This window comes from Myotis yumanensis, unplaced genomic scaffold (genome assembly GCF_028538775.1).
Source record: "Myotis yumanensis isolate MYYU_CA2020_CCGP unplaced genomic scaffold, mMyoYum1.0.hap1 SCAF_2, whole genome shotgun sequence".
NCBI classification, from domain to species: Eukaryota; Metazoa; Chordata; class Mammalia; order Chiroptera; family Vespertilionidae; genus Myotis; species Myotis yumanensis.
The window spans coordinates 215,541,915-215,568,631 of record NW_027223753.1 but is presented as its reverse complement, the minus strand read 5'-3'; the positions used below and the strand labels follow the sequence as shown (position 1 = coordinate 215,568,631).

The 26,717-nt window shown below is 58.5% G+C and overlaps 1 protein-coding gene across 1 annotated transcript; it reads left to right on the top strand.

Annotated features, from left to right (window-relative positions):
- The first annotated feature begins 690 nt into the window (after positions 1 to 690).
- IFNGR2 (interferon gamma receptor 2) lies at positions 691 to 24,354 on the top strand. Its single transcript, XM_070407274.1, has 7 exons — positions 691 to 872; positions 6,531 to 6,663; positions 9,990 to 10,207; positions 18,216 to 18,364; positions 21,493 to 21,652; positions 21,962 to 22,119; positions 23,647 to 24,354. Exons 1-7 carry the CDS (start codon positions 800 to 802, stop codon positions 23,797 to 23,799), a joined length of 1,044 nt encoding a protein of 347 aa, XP_070263375.1. The 5' UTR covers positions 691 to 799; the 3' UTR covers positions 23,800 to 24,354.
- The last annotated feature ends 2,363 nt before the right edge of the window (positions 24,355 to 26,717 follow it).

Sequence of the window (26,717 nt, the reverse complement as noted above, 5' to 3'; positions counted from 1 at the left end):
TCGGCATTGATCTCTCTCCCCTCCCCCTTCCTCTCTGAAATCAATAAAAACACCCACAATAATAAAAGCAATATGCTAATTAGCCGGGAGGACCTTCCCCACGAAGCTGGGAGGGGAGCGGGGGGTGGGGCGGTGGGGGAGGGGAGCCGGTGGGGGAGGGGGAGGGGGCCGGTGGCGGGGGAGCAGGTGGGTGGGGAGCCGGTGGGGGAGGGGAGCCGGTGGGGGAGGGGGAGGGGGCCGGTGGCGGGGGAGCAGGTGGGTGGGGAGCCGGTGGGGGAGGGGAGCCGGTGGGGGTGGGGAACCGGTGGGGGAGGGGGGAGGGGGGAGGGGGGAGCCAGTGGGGAAGGCCCACTCTTGCACGGATTTCGTGCTTGGGCCTCTGGCATTTAAAAACAAGAAAATAAAATAAGGAAACGTTTAAACTAAAGGCCAGGGCCCCAGGTGTCAAGGAGCAACGGGGGCGCAGCGGCTGCGGCTGGGGGTGCACTGGGCCGGGGGTCGGGGGTCTCTCCCCAAGGGTCGCAAGGCTCGCAGGCGGGTGTCCGCGCCCGGCCGCTGGGAGCCGCTGGGAGCCGCTGGGGGCCGCTGGGGGCCGCGCTGGGAGCTCCGCCCGGCGAAGGCGGAGGCGGAGACGGCGAGGAAAGTCCCGGGGCGGCGGGCGGGGCGGCGGGGGAGAGGCGGGCCCGCGCCCTGCGCTCCCAGGGCCGCTGCCGCGGCGACCTCAGCGGCTCGGCGGACCCGGTGCCGGGGCCGGGCCCCCCCTGAGCCACCACCGAGCCCGCGGCCGAGAGCCCGGGCCATGCGGCCGCCGCTGCTGTGGCCGCCGCTGCTGCTGCTGCTGCTGCTGCACGTCCGCGTCGCGGCCCCGGCAGGTAAGCGGCCTCCCCGGCCTCACGGAGCAGCGCCGCGGCGGGGGCCCGGGTTGGGCGGGGGCGCGCGGTGGGGGCGCGCGGAGCCCGGGGATCGGGCGGGGGCGCGGGGAGCCCGGGAGTTGGGGGCACAGGGAGCCGGGGGGCGGGGGGGGACCAGCCGCGGACGGAGGAGCCGAGGGCAGAGGCTGCGCAGCGCCTCCAGCCGCTCAGAGTGAACAAAGGAGCCGGGACCGGGCCGGGGCTGGGCCGCCGGCCGCAGGGCTCGTCCTGGCTCTTCCCCAGCGACGCCCGGCCCGGCGGCTTCCCCGGGGCCGAGTGGGAGGGGACCCGGGCCGCCGGCCGCGCGTCGGGAGTGGGTGTGAGACCCCGATGGCCGCTGCCCCAGGGTCAGATCGATGGGGCAGCTCCCCGGAATACCGGCCCCCGAGTTGTGTCGTATTGGGGCGGGGGCAGCGGAGCCCGCCGGACAGCCCCTCCGGCCGCAGCCTCCTCGGGCCTCGGCACTCCGGGCCGGACCGGAGAGGAAAGCGGCGGGTGCGGGTTCCGCCGGTTCTTTCCCCGGGAGAGGCAGGTGCCAGGTGGGGCCACACTCGGAAGGTCTGACGGTTCCTCTCCCCGCAGCCTCGCCAGGGCCTTGGATTCCGAGCCCTGCGAGCGGCCTGGCCCCGGACTGCCCGGCGCCCTGGGTTCCCGGGAAGCCCGCCCGCCCTTCCGGGCCTCCCCCAGAGGAGGTTTGGGGTTGGCACGGTGTCGGTAATTAACCGACTAATGGAGCGGGCCAGGGGCCCCAGGCGGGGCCTGTGCGCCCAGAGGTGAGGGAGGCGTGGAAGCTGCGGCTGATGGCGCAGGGATTGCAGAGCGACGCCTGCACTTGTCCACGGTTCACACGTGCCCTTCGGTGGCCGTGAGGCTGTTCCTATGGTCAGAGGGGGAAATAAGAGCAGCCCTCGCCGGTGTGGCTCAGTGGATAGCGCGTCGGCCTGCGGACGGAAGGGTCCCGGGTTCGATTCCGGTCAAGGGCACAGGCCCGGGTTGTGGGCTCCATCTCCAGTGTGGGGCGTGCAGAAGGCAGCTGATAAGTGATTCTCTTTCATCGTTGATGTTTCTATCTCTCTCTCCCTCTCCCTTTCTCTCTGAAATCAATAAAAATATATATAAAAAATAAAAAAGAGAGTATTGGAAACACATTTTTAAAAAAATATATTTTTATTGATTTTTTACAGAGAAGGGAGAGGGATAGAGAGTTAGAAACATCGATGAGCTGCCTCCTCCACGCCCTACTGGGGATGTGCCCACAACCAAGGTACATGTCCTTGGCCGGAATCGAACCCGGGACCCTTCAGTCCGCAGGCTGACGCTCTATCCACTGAGCCAAACCGGTCAGGGCGGAAACACAGTTTTTAAAGGGAGACTTACACTGTCTCCCCTTGGAGTTGTTTTAGGGATAATATGTGTCAAATATTGGCCCCGACCCAATTTGTAGTGACCCTTTAAGTCAAGGGTGGGGAACGTCCAGCCCACGGGCCATATAAGGCCCAAGAAATCGTTGGGTCTGGCTCTGCCAAAGCAGTTGAAGGCGGAATCGAAATGCAATAAATCTAGGAGTTTTTTTCAGAGCAACATAAACTTACATCGAGCGATTCTCTGAGCAAATGATGCTGTAAATATGCAAATGGCCCTTGGCAGAGAAAGGCCCCCACCCCCGCTTTAAGTGGCGGCCAGTTGCTCTGGTTAGAAAACGAATCGACAGCATTAAATGCACTCAGTCAGCCGACTCCTGAGTGATGTGATTGTACAGCGCTGAAGCAGTAAGGCTCTGTGTGCACGGCCACAGCTGCTGCCGAATTTCGGACCGGAATTTCGGACCGGGCCGTGCCACGGAACTCTTACCGGGACTTGCTGACTTGAATATACAAAGCTCCCAATGTGCTTAGAAAGACGGTCGCTCCCCAGCGACAGAAAACCATGGCAAATGGGTCCGCCTGGAGTCGCTCCCGTTCGCCCACACTGTTGGGGGCCAGATGTAAGCTGGCAAGGTCCTTGCACCTGAAGGGGCTAGCAAGGCTGGGTTCTCACCCACACAGTTTTCCCAGACTTGTTTGGATGGCGTTTATCAGTAGAATAAGAGCAACATTTGTGGAATGAGAACAGCCTCTCATAGCTTACTAAGAAGACTGTAACTGTTTACTGAGATATGCTGTACTGAGAACTTGTCCTTCTGCTGTGTCCCTCCCTTAGAGATTAAGAGGAACAAAGAATACATTCCTCTTGACAGACCTCCTATTCAGTGTGTTATGTATAAATAGGATTGTGTGGCTAATAAAGTTGCTTCAGTTCATCAAGAGAACTGGGGTCCTCCCGATCCCGCTTTCCTGTCTTTCTTTCTTTTCTCAATTCCCACCTCCCTGCCTCAGCCCGGCTCAACCCTGTCAGGCTGGCCCTGACACCACACTTTCCGCAGTGGAAACGCCTGGGGTGTTGGGGGCACACACTAAACAATGGTGAGGATCCCCGTTGTGGGGCCGCTCTCCTGGGCAGCCAGGGGCTGCGGCTGCATGTACACCCTCTTTCTTAATTTCCCAGCCCTTCTTTTGAAGTGGGCAACAGCCCCAGTTTCCCCCCAAAGAGACCAAGCCGCTCCTTTTTGGAAGAGACCAGTGGTCTGCACACACAAGCTGACTTCAGTGTCTCCTGAAGGAGCCACTTCCAGCTCCGGCCGGACTCGGGGCTGTATTCTGACCTCTGGCCTGCAGGGTGCTGGGGGCGGGCTCACCAATGGTCATGATCGGTAGCCACCATGTGGCTCACGGATGTCAAGAGCCTGAAGGGTCTTCAGTTGTCAAGATTAAATAGTTTTAATGATAATTGTACTTTATTTTATGATCTGTGTGTGATGTGTGTTAAATTGAGCCCGGCCGGCATGGCTCAGTGGTTGAGCGTCAATCTATGAACCAGGAGGTCACGGTTTGATTCCCGGTCAGGACACAGGCCCAGGTTTCGGGCTCGATCCCCAGTGTGGGGCGTGCAGGAGGCAGCCGATCAGTGATTCTCTCTCATCATTGATGTTTCTCTCTCTCCCTCTCCCTTCTCTCTGAAATCAGTACAAACATATTTAAAAAACAAAACACTATTGTTGAGACCCAGGATAGCCTTTTTTTTCTTTTTCTTTTCCTTTTTTTTTTTTGGTTAATCCTCTTCAGAGGATATTTTTCCATTGATTTTTAGAGAGAGTGGAAGGGAGGGGAGAGACAGGGAGAGAAACGTCGATGTGAGAGAGAGACATCAGTTGGTTGCCTCCCGCACGTGCCCAGACCCGGGACCCTCTGTGCCTGGGCCGCCAGCCGCGGCAGGGACCTCGGGCTGGAGTGTGCCGACATGGGTGTGAGCCCAGATGGTCACTTCTCTAGGGTCAGAGCGATGCGGGAAGCAGGCCACGCAGGCTGAACGCAGGGAGTGTGAGGCGGGCCTGGGGCTGGGCCGGCGTGTGGTCAATGAGACCGGCCGGTACTTCCCTGGAAACTCGCGTTCTCCTCTGAATGTGGTGAGGGGGTTCCAAGAACCCGCACCCCAGGAGCAGAACTGGGTCCCTCTGCACCCCTCAGAGCGCAGCAGGGGAGAGCGGAGGCTCCCGGGGCCCTGGCCCCCTCTGCACCGCTGCCCCCCATCCTACACACACACACACACACACACACACACACACACCCCGGGCTCCGGGCCTCCCGTCTTATCTTAGCTGACTGTCTAGTAGGGGTGTCGGGGCGTCAGGGGAGGGCCGGGGGAGGGCTCTCTGCTGGCTCCTCCGGGCAGAGGTGGACAGGCAGAAGCAGGGCGCCTGAGATGTCCGCGGCCGGTTCCTCTCCAGGGCAAACGGGACTTCACAGATGTGGTCGCGTTAAAGGTCCCGGGAGGGGGGACCTGGAGCGCTGGGCTCCCTGGGCCCCGTAGGCTCACAAGGTGCTTGGAAGGTGGGAGAGGGAGGCGGTGAGCAGGGCCAGCCGGGTGGCAGCACGCGGCCGGCACAGGGCGAGGCCCCTTCCCCCCACCCCCCCAAACCCCACCGGGAATCCGCCTCGTACCTCGCCCCGCGCGGCCTGTGTCAAGCCTGGCTTCCGGCCTCCGGAGCTGAGCGCATAGTCTGGGCGCTGGTGGTGATGTGTTCCAGCATTGATGGGAAAGGGGAGAGGCAGTACCCGGGGTCTGAGAGTTTGCGATGGGGGTGGGCTCCCCCCGCTGCTCAGCAGGGGTCACAGCAAGCCGGATGGGGCAGGGTGGGCTGCCTGGAGGGCAGGAGGCCTGGTGTGAATTCGGACACGTGTTGCTGGTTCAGTCAGAGGAGGCTCTTAGCCATGGAGATGAGGCTGTGTAAACAGGAGGGCAAGGCCCTGGCCGTTTGGCTCAGTGGATAGAGCATCAGCCTTGGGACTGAAGGGTTGTTGGGGGTGTGCAGGAGGCAGCTAATCCCTGCAGTAGGGGTGTGCAGGAGACAGCTAATCCCTGCAGTAGGGGGGTGCAGGAGACAGCTAATCCCTGCAGTAGGGGGCGTGCAGGAGGCAGCTAATCCCTGCAGTAGGGGGTGTGCAGGAGACAGCTAATCCATGATTCTCTCTCATCATTGATGTTTCGTGCTCTCTCTCCCTCTCCCTTCCTCTGAGGTCAATAAAAATATATCTATACTGCCCTAACCGGTTTGGCTCAGTGGGTAGAGCGTCGGCCTGTGGACTGAAAGGTCCCAGGTTCGATTCCGGTCAAGGGCATGTACCTTGGTTGTGGGCACATCCCCAGTAGGGTGTGTGCAGGAGGCAGCTGATTGATGTTTCTCTCTCATCGATGTTTCTAACTCTCTATCCCTCTCCCTTCCTCTCTGTGAAAAATCAATAAAATATATTTAAAAAAAGATATATATATCTATACTAATAAAAGGGTAATATGATAATTAGACCGGGAGACCTTCCAGATGTCCTTCTGGACAAAGCCATGGTGGCGGGGCCGAGGCAGAAGCGGTTGGGGGCGATCAGGCTGGTGGGGGGAGGGTGGTTGGGAGCGATCAGGCTGGTGGGGGAAGGGCAGTTGGGGGTGATCAGGCCGGTGGTGGGGGCAGTTGGGGACAAGAAGGCCAGCAGGGCGGGCAGTTGGGGGCGATTAGGCCAGCAGGCAGGTGAGCGGTTAGAAGCCAGCGGTCCCAGATTGTGAGAGGGCAGTCAGACATCCTCCAAGGGGTCCCAGATTGGAGAGGGTGCAGGCCGGACCCCCACTCTGTGCATGAATTTTGTGCACTGGACCCCTAGTTTTTTAATAAAAGAAAGAAACGGAGGCCCGCTGGCAGGTTACCTGTGCAGTCGCACTCGCAGGGACAAGCAGGCGTTCCGGGCCGGCCAGACTCCTAGCCCAGGGCCTGCGTGGAGGGCCGGCAGGCGGGAAGGCGGCCGGCAGGTGGGGAGGCAGCCCGCACCCACTTCCCCAGGGACCGTGTCGGTGGTGCCATCTCTAGTCCCAGTGGCGAGGGCAGCCAGGGCGATCAGGCAATGCCGTTTCTAAGCTGGGACGAACCGGAGCCGGGTGAGAGCTTCCACAGCGTGCGTTTCAACGTTTGTGACTGATTTTCTCCTTTGTCTCCTTTCCTCCCCGCTCTCCCTCCTCCTGTCCTGGGTCCCTTTCAAGACTCTCCCTCCCAGCTGCCTGCTCCTCAGAACCCGAAGATTCGGCTCTACAACACGGAGCAGGTCCTGAGCTGGGAGCCGGGGTCGCTGAGCCACGAGGCGGGGCCGGTGGTGTACCAGGTGCAGTTCAAATAGTAAGTGATGTTTCTGTGGGGGCCGCGGGAGCTGCGGGGGCGGGGGGGGTTGGGGGGCGGGGGCTGCGGGCGCTGGGCCACCGCGTCTCGCCCCTGGGCAGGACTGTAAGCAAGCCCGCGGGAGCACAGCTTCCTCTCGGGCTGCTGGCCCTGCAAGGACAGAGGTCCCCCACCTCCCACTCACCGAGAACCCCGCCATCTGACCACACGGCTTCTCAGGGTGGTGGAGGTGATGCATCGGTTTCGGGGAATAGAAAGGCAAACGCAAGTCCTCAGTTGTCACTTGTAAGTGACACTATTGGGTGAGCCCTTTTAAACCACCGTGGACGAAATGGTCCCTCCCTGGGTGTGTGGGAACGGGGTTGGCAGGTACAGTGTGGGGGCATCTCACCAGCCCTCGGAGAGGAATCCTGTCCATTCAGAGCCACAGACATGTCCGCATGCTTGACCCTGGGCAGATGATACAGCCACCGCTCCCCACCTCCACCACGGGGGGGGTATGAAACCTGTGTTCATGAAGATAGACACCGAAGTGTGTATTCATAGCCTTTCACAGAAGAGTGGCAAATTGGGTCATAGGAACGTGGAGCTGAACGGTGGGCAACCACTAAAAATGATAATTGTGCGTCGTCGGTAACAGTTGCAACTGTGTAATATTTGGGATGTGTCTATGGTCCCACCAGGCAGAGACCCCGGGGAAAAGGTGTTAGAGGAGTGGGTTTCCAGATGATTTCTTTTTCATCTTTAAATGTCCACTGCAAAAATATCTGCTCAACCCCGGCCGGTTTGACTCAGTGGATAGATCGTCAGCCTGCGGACTGAAGGGTCCTGGTTCTGTTCTGGTCAAAGGCACAGGCCAGGGTTGCGGACTCCATCCCCAGTTGGGGACATGCAGGAGGCAGCCAATCAGTGATTCTCTCTCATCATTGATGTTTCTGTCTCTCTCTCCCTTGCTCTGTGAAATCAATGAAAATATATTTACAAATAATATCTGCTTAAAAACAGATTCTAAATTGGGGTTTAAGGTTATCTCTGAATCATATTTACCCCTCAAGGAATTATATATATTACCAACGTGATCATCCTATATAATAAGAGCCCAGCGACCATAACGGCGTAATGACCAGAACAACCAATCGACCAGTCGCTGAGGTGCATTGATCACCTCTTGGTCCCTCCCCCCGGCCCACAGGCTTCGATCGATGGCGAACGGGGGTACCACGGGGAACCGGGTTGGGTGGCGGTGGGGCGGGACTGGGGGCTGGCGAGCGGGCGGAAGGTGGCCCTGATGGCAGGCTAGGCCTGGGGGCCCTACCTGTTCACGCTTTCGTGCGCTGGGCCTCTAGTTTCTAATAAACGGACCAGCCCACTGGGACCAACAGCATAACCTGCAGGGCCCATTGGGAATGAAACAGTGAGACCCTGTGTTCAAAGGTGACAGCAGAGCTTCAAGCCCAGTGTCCCCTGAAGGTGGGCTCTGTGCCTTGCTGGCGTCAGGCCAGAAGCTGCCCTACCCAGTGGTCAGGAAACATTGTATCCTAGGGCACAACGAGGTTTCAGCAAGGGGCAGTCCCAGCTGACTTACTGACTAGAAGTCCGTAACCTTGAACGCGGAAGTACACTTGTGGGTTGACCAAGTGAGTGCTTGTAAATATTAGAAATATACACACACACACACACACACACACACACACACACCAGAGGCCCGGTGCACGAAAATTTGTGCACTCGGGGCGTCCCTCAGCCCGCCTGTACCCTCTTGGAGTCCGGGAGCCCTCAGGGGATGCCCGACTGACGGCTTAGGCCCGCTCACCCTGGGGAATGGGCCTAAGCCGCAGTCTGGCCTCCCTCTGTGGGAGGCGACCAGTGGGCCGATCGGGGAGGGCCAGCGAGTGGCTGGCCTGGGCCCACCCGTGATCGCCCCTCCGCCACCTCTGGTCATTGCCACCCCCTGATCGCCGTCCGCTCCCTCTGTCCACTGGCACTTGCCTTGGCTGGCCTGGCATTGCCCGCTTACCAGCCCCGCCCCCCACCAACTGGTCGGTCGATTTGCATCCTTACCAAGGATGTGTATTGATTTTTTAGTTTTAGAGAGAGGGGAAGGGAGAGAAAGAGGAACATCGATATGAGAGAGAAATATCAATCAGTTGCTGCTTCCCGTACACACTCCGACTGGGGATTAAACACGAAACTTGGTTATGTGCCCTGACGGGGAATCAAACCTGCAACCTTTTGGTGTACAGGATGCTGCTCCAGCCCGCGGAGCCACCTGGCCAGGGCTGTTAGAATATGTTCTAAGAGCTGCTGACAGTTGCCTGGTATAGACCACCTTATCTCACCTTGCCTTCTTTCGGAAAGCATTTTGTAGGAAATTTCAGATTATAGAGGCTGGTTTTGGAAAAAGAAAAAGGCTGGGGTGATAGTGAACGTCCCTGTTGGGAAAAGTTACGGGGCCTCTAAAAACTCACACAGGCTGCTTTTTGGTTTGTTTGTTTTTAATATGTTTTTATTGATTTCAGAGAGGAAGGGAGAGGGAGAGAGAGAGATAGAAACATCAATGATGAGAGAGAATCATTGACCGGCTGCCTCTTGCATGCTTTCTACTGCGGATCGAGACTGCAACTGGGGCATGTGCCCTTGACCAGAATCGAACCCGGGAGCCTTCAGTCCGCAGGCCGGCGCTCTATCCACTGGGCCACACCTTCTAGGCTGCTTTTGTTTCCAGTTGCAAATTCAATGAAGAGAAAGGGCTTTGCTTTTCCTTTGTTTTAGATTCTTTAACGTGTTTGGGATATTTCAGTTACACTAATAATATTGAGGCTTTTCTATAATTATGAGCGGAAACCACCCACATGCCTATCAACAGATGAGTGGACCAACAAGACGCCGTGTGCTCCTACGAGGGGATGTCATTGGGCCATTGTTCAGCCATTAGAAGGGCTGACATACTGACAAGTGCTGCAACATATGTCACGCTCGAAAACATGCTAAGGGAAAAGAGCTTCTCACGAAAGATGACTCAGTGTTTGACCCATTTATAGGAAATGTCTGGAACAGGCGAGTCCGTAGAGACAGGAAGTAGGTCGGTGGTTGCCTAGGGCCCGGGGCTGAGGAGAAGGGGTGACTGCTAACGGGCACCGGGCTCGGGGAGGTGAAACCTTCTGAGCGGGGTGGTGCGCAGGTGGTCCCCCCAGTTGGATACGCGGAGAGTCAGAGTCACGCACTGTAAGCGGGAAACGTACGGCCTGTGATCCCATTCAGCCCCGAGGAGGGGGTTGTGCCACCGAGAAGCGCTTCTGGGACCTGAGCTCCGTCTGTCGTTCCAGCCCCAGCAGCCGCGAGTGGTCCGACGTCACGGTGAGCAGCGTCGGGGTGAACTGTTCGAAGATCTCGGCGACCGAGTGTGACTTCACCCCCACTGGACAGTCCCCGGGTTTCCTGCGCTACTTCAACGTCTCCCTGCGCGTCCGGGCCGAGCTGCCGGGGCTGCCGGAGCGCGCCTCCGCCTGGGCCTCGGTGCCCTGGTTCCAGCACTACCGCAACGGTGAGCACGGGCTGCCTGTCAGCGTCCCCTCGAGTCCCTCTCCCCCGGGCTGTGTCCGGGTCCTGCCTCTCACCCTGAGCCGCCAGCAGAGAGGTGGGCGCACGGCACACCCAGGTGCTGGCTGTGATGGGTGTGACCCCGGGCCTGGCCGCCCACCTCGTGCTCAGGGCCTGCGACTTGCTTAGGCCAGGGCCTGGCAAACTACTGCCCGCAGGCCAAGCCCGGCCCACCGCCTGTCTTTATAAATAAAGTTTTATTGCTCCGCAGCCACACCGGCTTCTAGCTGGCTGCATTAGCTGCCTTAGCTGCCTTGGCTGCATCGGATGTCTGGCCTGCAAAGCCGGGGTTTGCTCCAGCCTTTACTAAAAGGTGTGCTGGCCTCGTCCGATGGGTCCTGGTGTGTGGGCGGCTCGGTCTCCCTCCCCTGACCTGGCACAGCTTCCTTTATGTTCTAGAAAGACTTTAATTCTGCATGGGCAGTGCCTGGCACGTGGGACATGCACAGGGAATGCCTGTTGAATGACTGATGAAACACGTGCTCCCAGGCGGTCCCTGCTTGCTCGTGTGTTTCTTCGAGGGGTCGTTTTCCACTCGTGACTGTGGTTCATGCAACATGAAGGGTGGAGGTGACGGAGATCCCGATGTAAACAAACAGGGGTGTGAGGCCCTTGGGGAGATGGGACTACTGCCTGGGTATTTGACGATACGTTGAGCCGTTATTATTCATCTGTGTCAGGTGTTAGAATGGTATTTCGTTTGTTTTTTAAAAGGGGTCCTATTGTTTAGAGATACATACTGAAGTATTTACAGATAAGATGATGTAATGTCTGAGATTCAATCAGAATAATCCAGAGAGGCCCCGCCGGTGTGGCTCAATGGCCGAGCCTTGACCCTGGAGGTCAGGGTTCGGTTCCCAGGCAGGGCACATGCCGGGTTGCGGGCTTGCTCTTCCCCAGTGGGGGCCGTGCAGGGGCAGCTGACCCCAGTGCTGCCGTCCCCTCAGGTGGAGGGGGATGAGCGAGCAGCGTGACGATGGTCCCCCAGTGCTAGAGGTGGAAGGAGCTGGCATCACACAGAGCAGGTTCACAACCCAGCTCTGCCACTCATTGGCTGTCACGGGGCTTCGTTTCCTGCTCTGGGCCGTGGGGTCACCTCCTGTGGCTGCTGTGCCATCTGGTGGACACGGTGACGTCCATGCTGCCTGGTGTGTAGTCGCTCAGGACAGGGCCACTGCTGTCCACAGCCAGTCCGGTGGTCAGCGCTGAGCAAAGGCCCGGGTCCCTTGGGAGACGGCTTGTCAGTTGGTGACAGAATCCAGGCCGGGGACGCCCTGCAGAAGGGCAGGTCTTCGGGCGCAGACATGGCAGCAAGTAAGTGCTTGGCCCGGCCTGGTTCCCAGACACCACGCCTCTCCGTGGGTAAGTCACGGAAAAGTCTAGAGTCAGCGGTTCTCAACCTGTGGGTCGCGACCCCTTTGGGGGTTGAACGACCCTTTCACAGGGGTTGCCTAAGACCATCGGAAAACACATATATAATTACATATTGTTTTTGTGATTCATCACTATGCTTTAATTATGTTCAATTTGTAACAATGAAATTGGGGGTCACCACAACATGAGGAACTGTACTAAAGGGTCGTGGCATTAGGAAGGTTGAGAACCACTGGTCTAGAGACTGCCTTGTGGAGGGTGCCCAAGCAGCAGGGGCCCCAGCCATTGCTCTGAAAAAGGGAAGCTGGAGCCTGGCACTATAGCTCAGCTGTTGAGCATCCACCCAGAAGCAAGAGGTCACCAGTTCGATTCCCAGTCAGGGCACACGCCTGGGTTGTAGGTTTGGTCCCCTGTGGGGGACATGCAAGAGGCAGCCGGTCCATGATATTTCTCTCTCATTGATGTTTCTATCTCTTCCTCTCCCTTCCCCTCTCTCTAAAATCAATAAACAACATATTTAAAAAATAAATAAATAAAAATAAAAGGAAAGCTGGTGGCAGCACCTGCGAGCAGGGTCCGTGAGTGAGCTGTCGCTCGCGGCCCGTTGCCACCTCCTCTCGCCCTCAGCGGGCCGGCCCCCCGTCCCTGTCCCTGTCCCGTCAGGATCAGCTCCTCCAGCAGAGCAGGTGCTCGGAGGGCGCAGGGGAAGCCCGTAGGGACTGGTGACTCGGCATAGAGAGGAGGGTGCTGACCATACGCCTGACCCCCCCCAGGGGAGCGCGCAGGGCAAGGGGTGTCAGGCCACTGTCATGAACACAGCCTCTCACAGCGCTGTGATCGTCTGCGTGTGTGACGTCTGCATGTGTGACATCTGCATGTGTGACACCTGCGTGCATGTGGTCTGCATGTGTGATGTCTGCGTGTGTGACATCTGCGTGTATGTCTTGTGTGATGTCTGCCTGTATGATGTCTGCACGTGACACCTGCATGCATGTTGTCTGCATGTGTGATGTCTGCGTGTGTGACACCTGCATGCATGTTGTCTGCATGTGTGATGTCTGCGTGTGACACCTGCATGCATGTCTGCATGTATGATGTCTGCGTGTGTGACATCTGCGTGTATGTCCTCATGTGTGACATCTGCGTGTATGTCTGCATGTGTGACGTCTGCCTGGATGATGTCTGCGTGTGTGACGTCTGCCTGTATGACGTCTGCGTGTGTGACGTCTGCATAAGCAGCCTCTTAGAGCTTGGAGGGCCAGACTTGCACTGTTCCCGGAGTTCATTTGGTTAATTGTACATTTTATTTCTTGTTACTCCTCACCTGGGGATATTTTTTCCATTGCTTTTTCAGAGAGTTGGAGGCCGGGGGGAGGCGGGGGGGGGGGGGAGAGAGAGAGAGAGAGAGAGAGAGATCAATTGGTTGCCTCCCACATGCACCCACAACCCAGGTGTGTGCCCTTGACTGGGAATCAAATCCCAAGACCCTTTGGTGTGCCATGAGGCTCTAATTACTGAGCCACGCTGGCCAGATGGCACAGTTTAAATGCTTGCTTGATGGTGTTGTCATTCGCTTATAGCACCATGAGTCACGGCCTGGCTGGCCTGTGAAGTGCATGAAAAGCCTTGACCAGTAGACTTTGGTGGTAATATTTCCCAGTGATGATACTCGGCATTGGATCCTGATAAGCTGGGGGACACGTGGATTTGAAGGCGCGTGCAGTTACATAACAAGATGTACACGGTAGGGAAGGGCCACCGAGGTCTCTCCCGTCGCATGAAAATGATCTTGGTTAGCCTTCCTCTCGGCTTCTCTGGAACCTGGCGGGATTGCAGCGGGCAGCGTGGCCCTGGCTGCGCACCGCCTTTCAGCCCGAGCGGCCTGCCGTCCTGGTCGGCAGCCTGTCCCGGGCTCTGCTGAGCGCAGTGGTCCTGGGAACAGGGCGGGGACGCTGGGCGGTACTCTTGTGGAATGATGACAAGAGGTGGTGCGCTAGCCGGTCGGCTCAGTGGACAGATAGAGCCTCAGCCTGAGGACTGAAGGGTCCTTGGGCTCAATTCCGGTCAAGGGCACGGACCTCGGTTGCAGGCTGGATCCCCAGTCCGGCAGGGGCAGGAGGCAGCCAATGGATGTGTCTCTCACACTGACGTTCCTCTCTGTCTCTCCCCCTCCCTCCCACTCTCTCTAAAAAACCAATGGAAGAATATCCTCGTGTGAGGTTTAACAAAAACAAATATATATATATATATATAAAGCCAGCTACCATAACGACCAGAGACCAGAGCACCAGGCCCCTCGCCCAGGCTGGCCCGCCCCCCAGGGAGCGGTCAGGGGCGCCCCTAGGCAACGCGAGAGGCTGCGAGTTGGATGGGGAAGGTCGAGAGGGGGAGGTCTTAAGGGTCCGCGGGTTGGGGTGGTCCCCGGGGGTAGGTGTGGGGTGAGCTGGGGACGGAAGAGGAAGAGCCGATTGGAAACGGCCCAGCACCGGACCTTCCTCACTGCGAACGGGACGCGGACTGAGCGGGCGGCTGTTTCACGAGTGCGCGTGGGACCGACGTGTTCACGGCAGCGGCTGTGCTCCCGAAACGTCACTGATTCCAAATAGCAAACAGCTGTCAACGCCAGGACAGAACAGAAAATCCTCCAACCAGAGGCCCTGGACGTGGCAACACGACTGAAGGAAACACCACTTGAGGAGAGAAAGCCGAAGTGTGTGACCAGAGGATTGTGGGATGGTGGAGGACGGAGGCCTGGGCGCCTAGAGGATTGTGGGATTGTGGAGGACGCCTGGGCGCCCAGAGGATTGTGGGATTGTGGAGGACATCTGGGCGCCCAGAGGATTGTGGGATGGTGGAGGACGCCTGGGCGCCTAGAGGATTGTGGGATGGTGGAGGACGCCTGGGCGCCCAGAGGATTGTGGGATGGTGGAGGACGCCTGGGCGCCTAGAGGATTGTGGGATTGTGAAGGACGCCTGGGCGCCTAGAGGATTGTGGGATGGTGGAGGACGCCTGGGCGCCTAGAGGATTGTGGGATGGTGGAGGACGCCTGGGCGCCCAGAGGATTGTGGGATGGTGGAGGACGCCTGGGCGCCTAGAGGATTGTGGGATTGTGAAGGACGCCTGGGCGCCCACCGCTAGAACGTGAGCCCGTTACTGCGCATGTGCATAGTCGGCCCTATAGGCCTCAGTCTCGCCGTGTTTGGATGTGACTTCTGGTGGGAAATGGTGTCGATTGAGGTTTGCTGTTGCCTTGTGGGGAGGAAGATCAGAATGAAAGGTTTTGTTTGTTACCTTGGTTTGAAGCGGAGGACAAGCCGCGAGTACGACCGGTCCAGGAGGAGCACACGCACCCCCAGGAGCACAGAGGAAGCATTGCAATCGCAGCCTCGGTGAGACCATCAAGATCGTGGAAGAGCAGGGCTGGACCCCAAGGAGGACCTGGAGCGCTTGGCGAGAGGGCAGTGAAAAGAGATGCAGAGGGTCCTGCTGAGCTCAGAAGGGCGTAAGCCTAGCATCACCGGGATCCAGGAGAGCCGCACGAAGCGGGAACAGGAGCTGCGGACACAGGCCTCGGACAGCTGGGAGATCGGTCAGCGTCTGAGCAGCCTGGAGCCAGACCTCGTGCAGCTGCGCACGATCGGAGACCAGGACCTGGTACGGCTCCCCCAGAAATGCTCCCGGCGGAAGAAAATCAATGAGTGCTTGGGAATCACACAGGAGCCTGAGCGTGCCCTCCCCCTCCACGAGGAGCGAACCTGGCATGTGGGCAAGATCCACCGCACGCAGGCCGAGGAAATGCTGGACGGCAGGCGGGATGGGACCTTCCTCATCCCTGAGAGCAGCCACGGGGCTGCTGTGCCTGCTCGGGGGGGGGGGGGGGGGGGGGGGTGGACGGCGATACCCAGTGCTGTGTCATCTACCGCTCGGCCACTGGCTTGGGTTTTGCGAGCCCGACAGCCTGTTCGGGTCTCTGAAGGAGCTGGTGCGGCATGACCAGCTCGTGCAACACAACGACGGTACATCCCGTGCGAGCCCCGCTCCCCACCCCCCACCAGCCCGCTGACTCACACAGAGCAGGGCTCCATCTTTCTGTCCACCTGTCTCTCTTCTTTGTGAATCTTTCTCTGTCTCCTTCTCTCTCTTGCTTTCTCTGAGTCTCTCTTCCTGTCACTCTTTCTATCCCCATCTCTGTCCTCTCTGTCTCTCTTAGTCTCTGTACCTCTAAGTCTGTGTTAGAGGAGCCTACCTCCTCCAACCCTGTAAATATTTCCCTCTTTTCCGCGTCCAGTGTGGCTAGAGAGCGGTCCCGTTCCTGAGTCGGGGCTGCTGGGGATTGAGAAAATGAAAGAAAGAGACAGAGATAGAAGGAAAAAGCTGGGGCCGGTGGGACAGCTGTCCTCTGATGGAGAGACAGTGACCCAGAGCCGATACAGCGGGTTTATTTTATACAGCAAAATCCCAGGGAGTCTTACTAAAGCCCAAGGCAAAGGAGATGATGTGCATTCTTGTGGCTTCTTTGTCATCGTCACTCCTGGCTGAGCCTGGATAATCATGTTTGTTCCTGGTGCTTGGCTGGATTTAGATAACAAAACCCACCCCCTGGCACCTGGGCTGAAGGTCAGGCTGACAACACGCCTGCCTCTGGCAAGATGTGTTTCCAGGACGTGGCTCTGCCAACGCCACTGGATTCAGCCGACAGTAATTACAGAAATGCCCATGTGCCTTCCCAGGCGCTCTCTATGCACCCCATGCCCCCTGTCCTCATGGGCACTGCCCTCCCCCGGCTCTGGCTGCCCCCACCCTGCCTGGACCTGCCATGTTTACAAAGGCCCCTGGGTGCTCAGCCCCAGCCTGGTGCCCTGATTTTTAAGCCATAAACCTGGGGTTGGGGCAGGAAGAAGGCAGGAAGGAACTTGGCTGGGCCACTTCCAAGAACCTCAGCTGTGACATTTGGGGCTGGCGGGCCCCGCCCCACAGACTCAACTTCTCCTCCCAACCCTGAAGTGAAACCCGCCCAGTTCCCCCCATGGAGCTGCTGCCCAGAAGCCCTCCTCCCCCAAAAGCAAAATGATTAAAAATAACCTCGAGAGCCGTAACCTCAAGAGCGTCGGCCTTCAGACTGAAGGGTCCCAGGTTCGATTCCGGTCAAGGGCATGTACCTTGGTTGTGGGCACATCCCCAGTGGGGGGTGTGCAGGAGGCAGCTGATCAATGTTTCTCTCTCATCGATGTTTCTAACTATCTCCCTTCCTCTCTGTAAAAATCAATAAAATATATATTTTTTAAAAATAATAAAATAAAAATAACCTCAAGAGCTGGGCCCTGCCTGACCCCCGGCTTCCCAGGAACCGAGGCTGCTGCAGGGACTGCTGGGCCAGCCGAGAGGCACTGCTGCCCACAGCACCTCCGCTCGACGCAGTTCCAAAGCGTCCAGATCATTCTCCTTGATCATGTCGGGTTCGATTTTGTTTCCTTGACTGTGAACCCATTTTCTCCTATTTTGGGACAAGAACCCCTGTTTTCTATGCTGCCATGGACCTCCCTCCTGCCTGCCCAGCTAGGCTGGCAGGTGGGTTTTGTATGGTACGTTGATACTGATGTGGATATAAGACACTGAACTCAAAAAAGGAAAATGGAACAGTGACAAATAAGAAACCTTGGAGTCAGTGAAGGGAAGTTTGTCCAGACTGTTGAGAGCTCAGAATTAGAGTTTAATTGGGATAGAAATCCTGCTAATGGCACCTGCTGCCTGGAATCTGAGCTCTCTACTTTTAGGTTTTCCAGTTCAAGTGTTTGGAGGCGGCCTATTAAACACTCCTGGCTGGGAAGTGTTTGTACAGAAGCCAAGAGTATTAAGTGTTTGCTGTGTTACCAGGCTTAGCTCTCTGTAAGGAATGTGGAATAATGTTAAACGCCTCATGTTCTCAAGGAGCTTGACTTTTAAAATAAAAAATAAAGAAGAAATATAAATATTAAAAATAAAGAAGCAGCTTGAGTTTTAGTGGCAAAATCAGGCAGGCAGGCGAGCAGTTAGGGGCGATCAGGCAGGCAGGCGGGCAGTTAAGAGCTAGCGGTCCCGGGGACGACATCCCCTGAAAGGTTCCAGATTGCGAGAGGGTGCAGGGTGGGCTGAGGGCACCCCCCGCCCCTGCACAAATCTCGTGCACCGGGCCTCTGGTAATAAAATAAAAAGATAAGAGGTACTGGTTCTTGCTGCTTTTAAGCCAAGGAGGCTCGTGTGCCTGCCCGATGTGGGTCTCGGCCGCTGGCACCTGAGCGTCTCCTGGGGGACCGGAGAGACTCGGTCTGGGCCGCCGTGTGGACAGCGCGGACCCCTCCCCTGGAGCTGCACGGTGGCCCTGCCCGGCTCCCCCCCGCAGCCTCGCAGTGGGACTCGTGCCGGAGCAGCCTCCGGTGTCTCGTGAGCCCGAATGCTACCGTGTTGCATCTGTAAATGGCTGTGTGTGTGTGCGCACAGGCCGTATATAAAACATCGAATACATGCACACGTTACGTATAATACAGTGCGGCGTGCGTATGCTAACATAGTTTTGTTTCTGTTGGTGATTCTGTTTCAGTGACCATCGGGCCTCCAGGACACGTCTGGGTGACCCCAGGAGAAGGCTCCCTGGTCATCAAGCTGTCCCCGCCCTTCAACATCGCGGACCCCTCCATGGTTACGTTTCTGTATTACGTCCATTACGGGGAAAAGACCGGAATCCCACAGGCAAGCGCATTTTTAAATGTTTTTAGGTTCTTTGCTTGGAGTTTCTGATACAGGGAAAGAAAGTAGACGTTAAAATGGCAAGGACAGCCCTGGCTGGTGTGGCTCAGTGGATAGATTGTTGGCCTGCTGATCATTCTGGGTTCGACTCTGGTCAAGGGCACATACCTGGGTTGCAGGCTCCTCCCCGGCCCAGGCCCTGGTCGGGGTGCATGCAGGAGGCAGCCAATCGATGTGTTTCTCTCGCATCGATGTTCCTCTCTCTCTTTTCCTCTCTCTTCCACTTTCTCTAAAAATCAGTGGGAAAATATCCTCAGGTGAGGATTAGAAAAGAAAATGGACGAGGCCCGGCCGCCCCGTGTCTCCTCAGCCTGAGACCTGAGCCGGCTCTGCTCCGCCTCCTGCAGGCCTGTCCTCCCCTCACTCGGTGGCTCCCTTCCGCCCTCCACTGGGGGGTCCCTCTGTCCCACCGCTCCCGTCCCCGGGGCCCAGGCTTTGCCGACACAGGGCTTGTGGCGCCTCTGCCACGCTCTGGAGTTTGAAGAAGGTTCTAGTGGGCCAGTCTCTACAAGGAATCCACCACGCCAGCCGCCAGGTTTAACTGTTTAAGTTCCTCTGGTTTGAACGGTTTGCAGAGGCTCCTGTGAGCAGGCAAGGAGTCCGCTGGGAGGAGGGGCAGGAGGTGTGAGCAGGCGGGGCCCACTGGAGAACAGGACATGCGTGGACCCGTCAGAAGCTCACGTGACGAGGGACTGAGGCGGGGATTCCGTGGACAGAGCGGTCGGACCGGAGGGCCTGGTCCCTGCTGGGTGGTGCAGGCGGAGAAGGACGGCTCTGTCATCTCACCCCGGGGCCTGGCTGCCATGGTGCATGTAATGAGGTTCCTTGTCTGTGAACATCACGGTTTCCCAATTTCAACATTACCGTAATCTTACAGTAAGAGCTGTGTTGAGCAAGAGCTTTCCTCACGTCTGGCACGGGCAGGCGTCTTAGATGCATCATCTCATTTCACCTTCCCACTGACCTGCTACACAGAGAGGAGCCAGAGGTTCAGGCTGCCTGGGGCCAGCAGCTCCCAGCGGCCAGTGCAGGGCGCCCGCCGGCCTCGGCCTGCTCGTGGGGCCAGCAGCTCCCAGCTGGCAGTGCAGGGTGACCACTGGCCTCGGGCCTGCTCGTGGGGCCAGCAGCTCCCAGCTGGCAGTGCAGGGTGACCACTGGCCTCGGGCCTGCTCGTGGGGCCAGCAGCTCCCAGCTGGCAGTGCAGGGCGCCCGCCGGCCTCGGCCTGCTCGTGCGCAGCTTTTCTCCCACGTCGTTCACACTTGCCCTCCTCGTCCTGGCTTTGTGGGGCACCTCGGGGAGGCAAACCCCACTGAGAACAGGCTCGGGGCACAGGGGAAGCAGAAGAGTGTGGTTTCCCAGGCCCGCGGCCAGGATCTGGCCCTGGGACCCAGAAGGCCTGGAAAAGCAGGCGGGAGAGGTGGTGCGGGAAGTGTCGGCCCCGACCACGTTTCTCCTCCAGGAGAGCGTGGCTCTCGCCGCAGCGTGGCTGCCGTCCTGCCCTTGCACTTGTCGCGCAGGCTGGAGGCTCTGGCTGCCTCCACGCATCGGGCCCTGCAGGCGAATTGCTGTGGGTACCGCGGGGCGGGCAGGGCTGCCCGTGCTGAGGACGCGGCCTCCAGGAACGCGCACCAGGCTCGTGGCAGCGCCCATGCTCCCGCCACCTGCAGCAGGTCCATCGCGGGCCACTCGGGCTGCAGTTCCTCGGGTGGGAGTGAAGCAGCTGCGTGGGAACCGGGGGCCCACGCCCCTCTCCCCCTCCAACCAGAGCGCCTGAACTTTGGGCTTCCGTGAGCACAAGGCTCGAGAGCTGAGAGGACCCCGAAAGCCACCAGCCCCTCCAGCCCGGCTGTGTCTGCTGGGGTCCCGAAGAACAGCCCAGACCCCCTCAGGGGCTCCCGGGACTCGGCGCAGCTGTGCCCGGGCCGTGATGCCTCCCTGAGGAAGGACACGCGGCAGGGCCAGCAGGGGGAGCGGTGGCTGCCCTGCCCAGGGGGAAGCAGGCACAGCGTCCGGAGTCCTGTCCCCATAGGCTCACAGGACACACTTAGTTCCTTGTCACAACCGGGTGCCATGCCAGCGTGTCAGTGTCTGCGGGGAAGCTCATGGAGACCTGTGCCCAGGGTTACTGGGGCTGGTGCTGTTGGCATCCTCTCCCTGGCACGTGCCAGAAGCAGACTGCCGGCAGGAAGCAGGTGTCCGGCATGAAACCTTGTCCCACACGCCTCCCTGACCGGTGTGTGTGGGGTCGGGGCAGGGCACGCTGAGCGCCAGGTTCTGGTGCCGGCCAGGGCCAGCCATGCGGACCCCCTGTTGCTGGGTTTGTGCGCCTTCGATGGGCCTGGAGGCCTCGTGGTCTGAAACAGCCCTGAAGCCAGGGCACCTGTCCTCATGCTCTGGAACTTTCACAGGTAGCCGTGCGCCTTGAGGTAAATGGTTGGCTAACTCCGCACCTGCCCACGTGCCTCTGGCCAGTTCCTTCTGGGGCTGGTGTCCCACCTCCCGAGACGCTTAAAGGACGGTTAGAGCGTCCTCTGGGCCAGACTAACACCAGCTCTTACTTTGCTCATTGAGCTTCACAAAACAAGTGGTGTCTTGTAGGCGGATAACGGGGTATTTAAAGCCAGAAACCGGGGTTTTCTAACCACAGTGTCATATAAACAAACATCTAGACAACAACTCGTGATAAATACAACTCCACAAATCATTTGCTTTTTATCATCCTAACTTGGAAATTGAAAAATAAGAAGAATGTAGAGTTAAAACATTCTCCTTGGGATTATGTACTTGAGTCAACTTATAAAGTAAAATGTTTTATATCCAATTTGCTCTTAAAAATCTCTTTAATTGCTCACAAAGTAAAACCCCCATAAAGCTGATTTTACCTCCAAAAAAAAACAAAAACACAGCCTGCCCCCTGCGGGGGGGGGGGGGGGGCCGGGGGGGGGAGCTCTCAGAACCGCACGCCTTGCTCTTTGGCGTCCCTTCACCATGAGGTTAAGGAACGACCCAGCAGGGACCGTGGCTGCCCCTTCTGTCGGGCGCTCACTGGGCTGTCCGGGCTCCTCCGCAGGTGAAAGGCCCCTTCAGGGACAGCTCCATCGTGCTGCGGGACCTGCAACCCCTGCGCGAGTACTGCCTCCGGGTCCGGGCCCACCTGCTCTGGAAGTCCCAGGACCTCAGCAGGCCCGGGCACTTTAGCAACGTGTCTTGTCACGAGACATCAGCAGACGGTAAGATGTGCCTTCTGGTGCCCTTTCTGAGCTGTGAAAAGGATGCCCCTAAAATAGTGAAATTGGGGAGCACGGATTAGGGGAAGGGCGATGGTAGGGGGAGAGCCAGAGGGGAGGGGAGCGAGCTGGTGCTGAGGGCTGTCAGCAGCCACACCCCCGGCCTCGGCTTGGCTTGGGGCTGCCTCACTAGCTACTGATTGAGCATGTGGGGCGGGGAGGGCCCCTGCGACAGGGACACGGTGGGCAGGAGAAGATGACCCCATGTTTGTGTCACGGGGCCGGTCCTCGGTCACCGCGTGTCTTCTTCAGCCTCCACCAAGCTGCAGCGAGTGGTCCTGGTCGCCGTGGCCACCTTCCTGTCGCTGGCCGGGCTGGCGGGTGCCTGCGTCTTCCTGATCCTGAGGTTCCGGGGCCTGATCAAGCACTGTTTCCACTCCCCGCCGGGCATCCCGGCGCAGATAGAAGAGGTACGTGTGTGCGCGCGCCGGTGGGAGGGTGACAGGTGGGGATGACCAGGGACAAAGATGAGAGCTAGAAGAGGTGCGGGCTCTGTACCGCATGCTAGCAGCCTTAGTCACAGCCCCTGAGCTGGGGGGGAACGGGGGGACGGGGTATAAGCATGTGATACACGCACACAATAGAACACCACTCCGCCTTGAAGGAGCTCTGACCCTCTGACCCCGCTGCTGCATGGACGGGCCTGGAGGGCATCGGGCCAGTGAGCTGAGCCAGCCAATCACAGAAAGACGAAAACCACGTGACTCCACTGGCGCGAGGCACTTCAGGTCCTCAAGTTCACAGACAGTGGAGAAGGGTGGGGACAGCTGGGAGGGGGATGGCGAGTCCGCGTTCAGTGAGGACAGCGTGTCTGTTTTGTAAAATGGAAGTTACTGAGATGGAGGGAGCGGTGGTTCACAACAATGTCAGTGTACTCGACACAGCTAAGCCTTACGCCTAACGACGGTGCGTGATCGCTTTTACGTTATGTGTCTGTTACCACAGTTTAAAAAATGTAACGGCACCGGGTCAGCCAAAACGGCGACCTGGCCAGGAGCTGGAGGCAGGGGGGCCTTCTCTCAGGCAACACAGCGCCTGTGCTTTCTGGGGACGCTGGGGGGCCTGGCTGGGATGCGAGCAGCAGGGACAGAGGTCGAGGAAGGAGCGTGCGTCCCGGGGCAGACGTGTGCACTGGGGATTTTTCTAGAGTGAACGCACCCAGAGCTGTGAGCACAAGGCTTTGCACACCAGGTTCGAGGGTGTTACTAGTATGGCAAAGGCCTGCAACAGAAAGGTTGGGGGCTCTTGAGGAAAATCTTGTTTCCCTGCACAGCCCCAGCCCCCGAGGCTCCGGGAGGCGGCCGGGCCCTCTGAGCTCAGTCGGGACGTGTATGGTTAGAAGCTGATGGAATACGTCCGAGTATTTGCTTCCGGGCGGCCAGCGAGCCCGCTCTCCCGCCGCCGACCGAGAGGTCCCGCGTGACCAGTCCGCGACCTGCTAGGCCAGTGATGGCGAACCTTTTGAGCTCAGCGTGTCAGCATTTTGAAAAACCCTAACTTAACTCTGGTGCTGTGTCACATATAGAAATTTTTTTGATATTTGCAATCATAGTAAAACAAAGACTTATATTTTTGATATTTATTTTATATATTTAAATGCCATTTAACAAAAATCAACCAAAAAAATGAGTTCGCGTGTCATAGGTGACATAGGTTCGCCATCACTGTGCTAGGATGAGTCCCCACAACGCGCCCAGTGCAGCGGGCAGGCCCGGCTTGTTCTGAGAGAGACCCCCTTGGTCACCATCAAGGTCTGACCGGGTCAGAGCGGCCAGGCAGGCGCAGGCCGAGTGGTGCTCAGGGTGTGGAAGTGGTTCCTCGGGGACAGAATAGGAAGTGAACCTGAGGAACACGCGACGGTGCCGACTGAGACTAGAGCCCGAGGTCTGGGTTTCGAGCTGGTAAACTCATTACGGTGTCGTGTCCACCTCGCCCAGTATTTAAAGGACCCGGCTCAGCACATGCTGGAGGCCCTGGACCAGGACAGCCCGGCCGAGGATGATGCCTGGGAATCGGTGTCTGAAGTCTCGTCTCCAGAGCAGGAGCAGAGGGCGCTCTCCAGAGCAGAAGGCGCTCCCCCAACACTTTGACCCAAAGCGCTGTGGCCCAGCCTGCGGGAGCTGGAGCGGGACCCCGAGCCCATGCCACCCAGCCTGTGCCACCCAGCCTGCGAGAGCTGGAGCGGGACCGAGCCCAGCCGCTCACCTGCTCCTGTCAGGACTTGCCAAGCCCAGGACTCCAAGTCCCCACGGTGGACAGGGCCACCGGCCCTTGTTGGGGAAGACACGTTTACTTTTTTCTTTAAGAATTTTCTAATCGTACCATTTTACGAATGATTCTACAGAGGTATCCCCCCAAAATGGTTTCTCTTAAACACTAAGAAGGCCTGTCATTCGTTGTTAGCAAGTGGCCCGGGCGCTCTGGTGAGCTCCCCCGTCGGACTCGCAGGCAGGAGCCGGGCCGCTCCTGGACTCCACAGGCCCCGTCGCCTGTCCGTCACCACCCGCTGGCCCAGCAGGGACCCTGAGTGCCTTCACAGCCAGTCCCCGGCTTAAAGCGGAACTAATCCTGTAAATATTTTCCTAGTAATTTAAGGGGTTTTTTCAACCTCGAAATAAAAGACTGTATAGTTAATGTTTTAAAAAGTCCATGTGAGCTTTCCTTCTCCACGTTGCCTTCTTTTGTTCTTTTTTCTGAGTTTCACGCTTTTTAAATAACCGCTCGGGGACTTCGGTCTCCACGCACACCCAGCAGAGTGGCGAGAACTCCACGTGGGCCGCAGGGTTCCTTGAAAAGGTGTAATGGGCCTTTCAGAAGCTGTGTCACCTCCGTTTCATGTGATGGTCACGTGGGCTGGCCACGGCGGGCTGTGGGCAGCAGGGAGAGTCGGCTGGTGGCAGTGCCCGTGCCCATAGGCACGCGAGTCTCCTGACGGTGGGAGTGCTGGCGGCTCCGTCGCTCCGAGCACATGGGCTAAACTCGTTCCTATGACTCAGCGTTTAGGAGGTGGATGTGTAGCTTCGCACACACTCGCGCACACACACACACACACACACACACACACACGCAGCGACACAGGTGCGGTAAAGTCTGCTTTAGAAAGGCCCTCCTGGCCGCCTGACCTTGACAATGGGAAGAAGACAGCGACTTAGGAATATGAAGCTTCTAGCAGGAACTGATGGAGCCCCCCCTCCCTCTCTGGGGGGGTCTGTCCTGCTGGTGAGGAGTGGGGTCCTGGGCCGGCTTTCTGACCGAGCACAGTGTGTGCTGCCCTCGGCGACAGGAGGTGAAAGGACACCCACCCGCCAGCTGCACTCGGGCCCTCTGAGCACCTACTTCACCTGTTGGGTGAAGAGTCAGCAGCCGGAAGGAAGGGCTGCCTGGGATCATTCGAGGTAGAAGAGCTCCCCCTGCTGGGCGGGTGCAGCCTGCGGGGAGGCCCTGTAGGCAGCAGCAGCAGCCGGTTAAGGCTTCAAACCCCTGCCCTGGCCAGTTTGCTCAGTGGATAAAGCGTCAGCCTGCGGACTGAAGGGTCCCAGGTTCGATTCCGGTCAAGGGCACATGCCCGGGTTGTGGGCTCAATCCCCAGTGGGGGGCGTGCAGGAGACAGCGATCAATGATTCTTTCTCATCATTGATGTTTCTACCTCCCTCTCCCAACCTCTCTAAGATCAATAAAAAAATATATATATATATAAAAAGCTCAAGCCCCTGCCTGGCCAGTTTTCTCAGTGGATAGAGCTTCGGCCCATGGACTGAAGGGTCTTGGGTTCGACTCCAGTCAAGGGCATGTACCTAGGTTGCAGTGTGGGAGGCAACCAATCGATGCGTCTCCTTCACATCAATGTTTTTCTCTCTCTCTGTCTCTCCCTCCCTTCCTCTCTCTCAAAAAAAAAAAATGGAAAAAATATGGTTGGGTGAGGATTAACAATAAATACCTAGTTCGAGCCCAGCAGAAAGGAGGCAGATCAGTTCTGCCAGGAAGCTAGGAGTGACGTTTGAAGTAAGCTCACATGCGCCCCCCATGTAAAAGCGGGTACAGCTCCGAGGGGCAGGGCAGGGCAGGGGCAGGGGCAGGGGCAGGGCAGGCGGCAGGCGGCAGGCGGCAGGGGCTGGGGCAGGGCAGGGGCAGGCGGCAGGGGCAGGGCAGGCTGCAGGGGCAGGGCAGGGGCAGGGGCAGGGCAGGCGGCAGGGGCAGGCGGCAGGGGCAGGGGCAGGGGCTGGGGCAGGGCAGGGGCAGGGCAGGCGGCAGGCGGCAGGTGGCAGGGGCAGGGGCTGGGGCAGGGCAGGCGGCAGGGGCAGGGGCTGGGGCAGGGCAGGCGGCAGGGGCAGGGCAGGGGCAGGGCAGGCGGCGGGCCGGGGCCGGATGCTGACCAGGCTGGACGGCGCCCGGATGCACTCGAGCTTTGTCCCGGGGCAGCGGGTCACCCAGAAAGGCCCTTCCGAGTCCAAGGCAGCGGTTTAACCTGGTGACAGAGCCCGAGCCCATGCCCAGCGGTGGGTCCAGGCGCCCCCCCCCTCCCTCCCCAGGGCCAGGCTCCCATGGCTACTGCCTCACAGGGGAGGGCACTCACCACACGGGGTCCCCAACACCCGATGTGCTGCCCCTGCAGCCCCTCCACCCTCCGAACCCAGTAACCACCATCTCCAGTGGGTGTGGGGCTGGCCTGTGAGACAGGAGGTACAGGCTCAAGTATGGAGAACACCATCTGATACCATAGCAGGCCTTTGATAGGAGGCGCCCACAGAAGACTTCACGGGGGAAATGTTTACCCTCGTTCAGCAACTTGGCCAGGGCACACCTTCTCCTGGAGGCTTGCAGGTCGAGAGCAGCAGGGAAATGCCGCCGGGAGAAGGGCCTGAGCCGCCATCCGGCCTGGGCTGACCTGCTCCAGGTAAAAGTTCCCGCCTCCAGAATGAGAGGGGAACGGGGTGGAGAAGTTCTTGGTGAGTGTGAGCTGTCAGGGGAGCAGGAAAAGGACGTTAGGAGACAGGGCCGAGGACGGAAG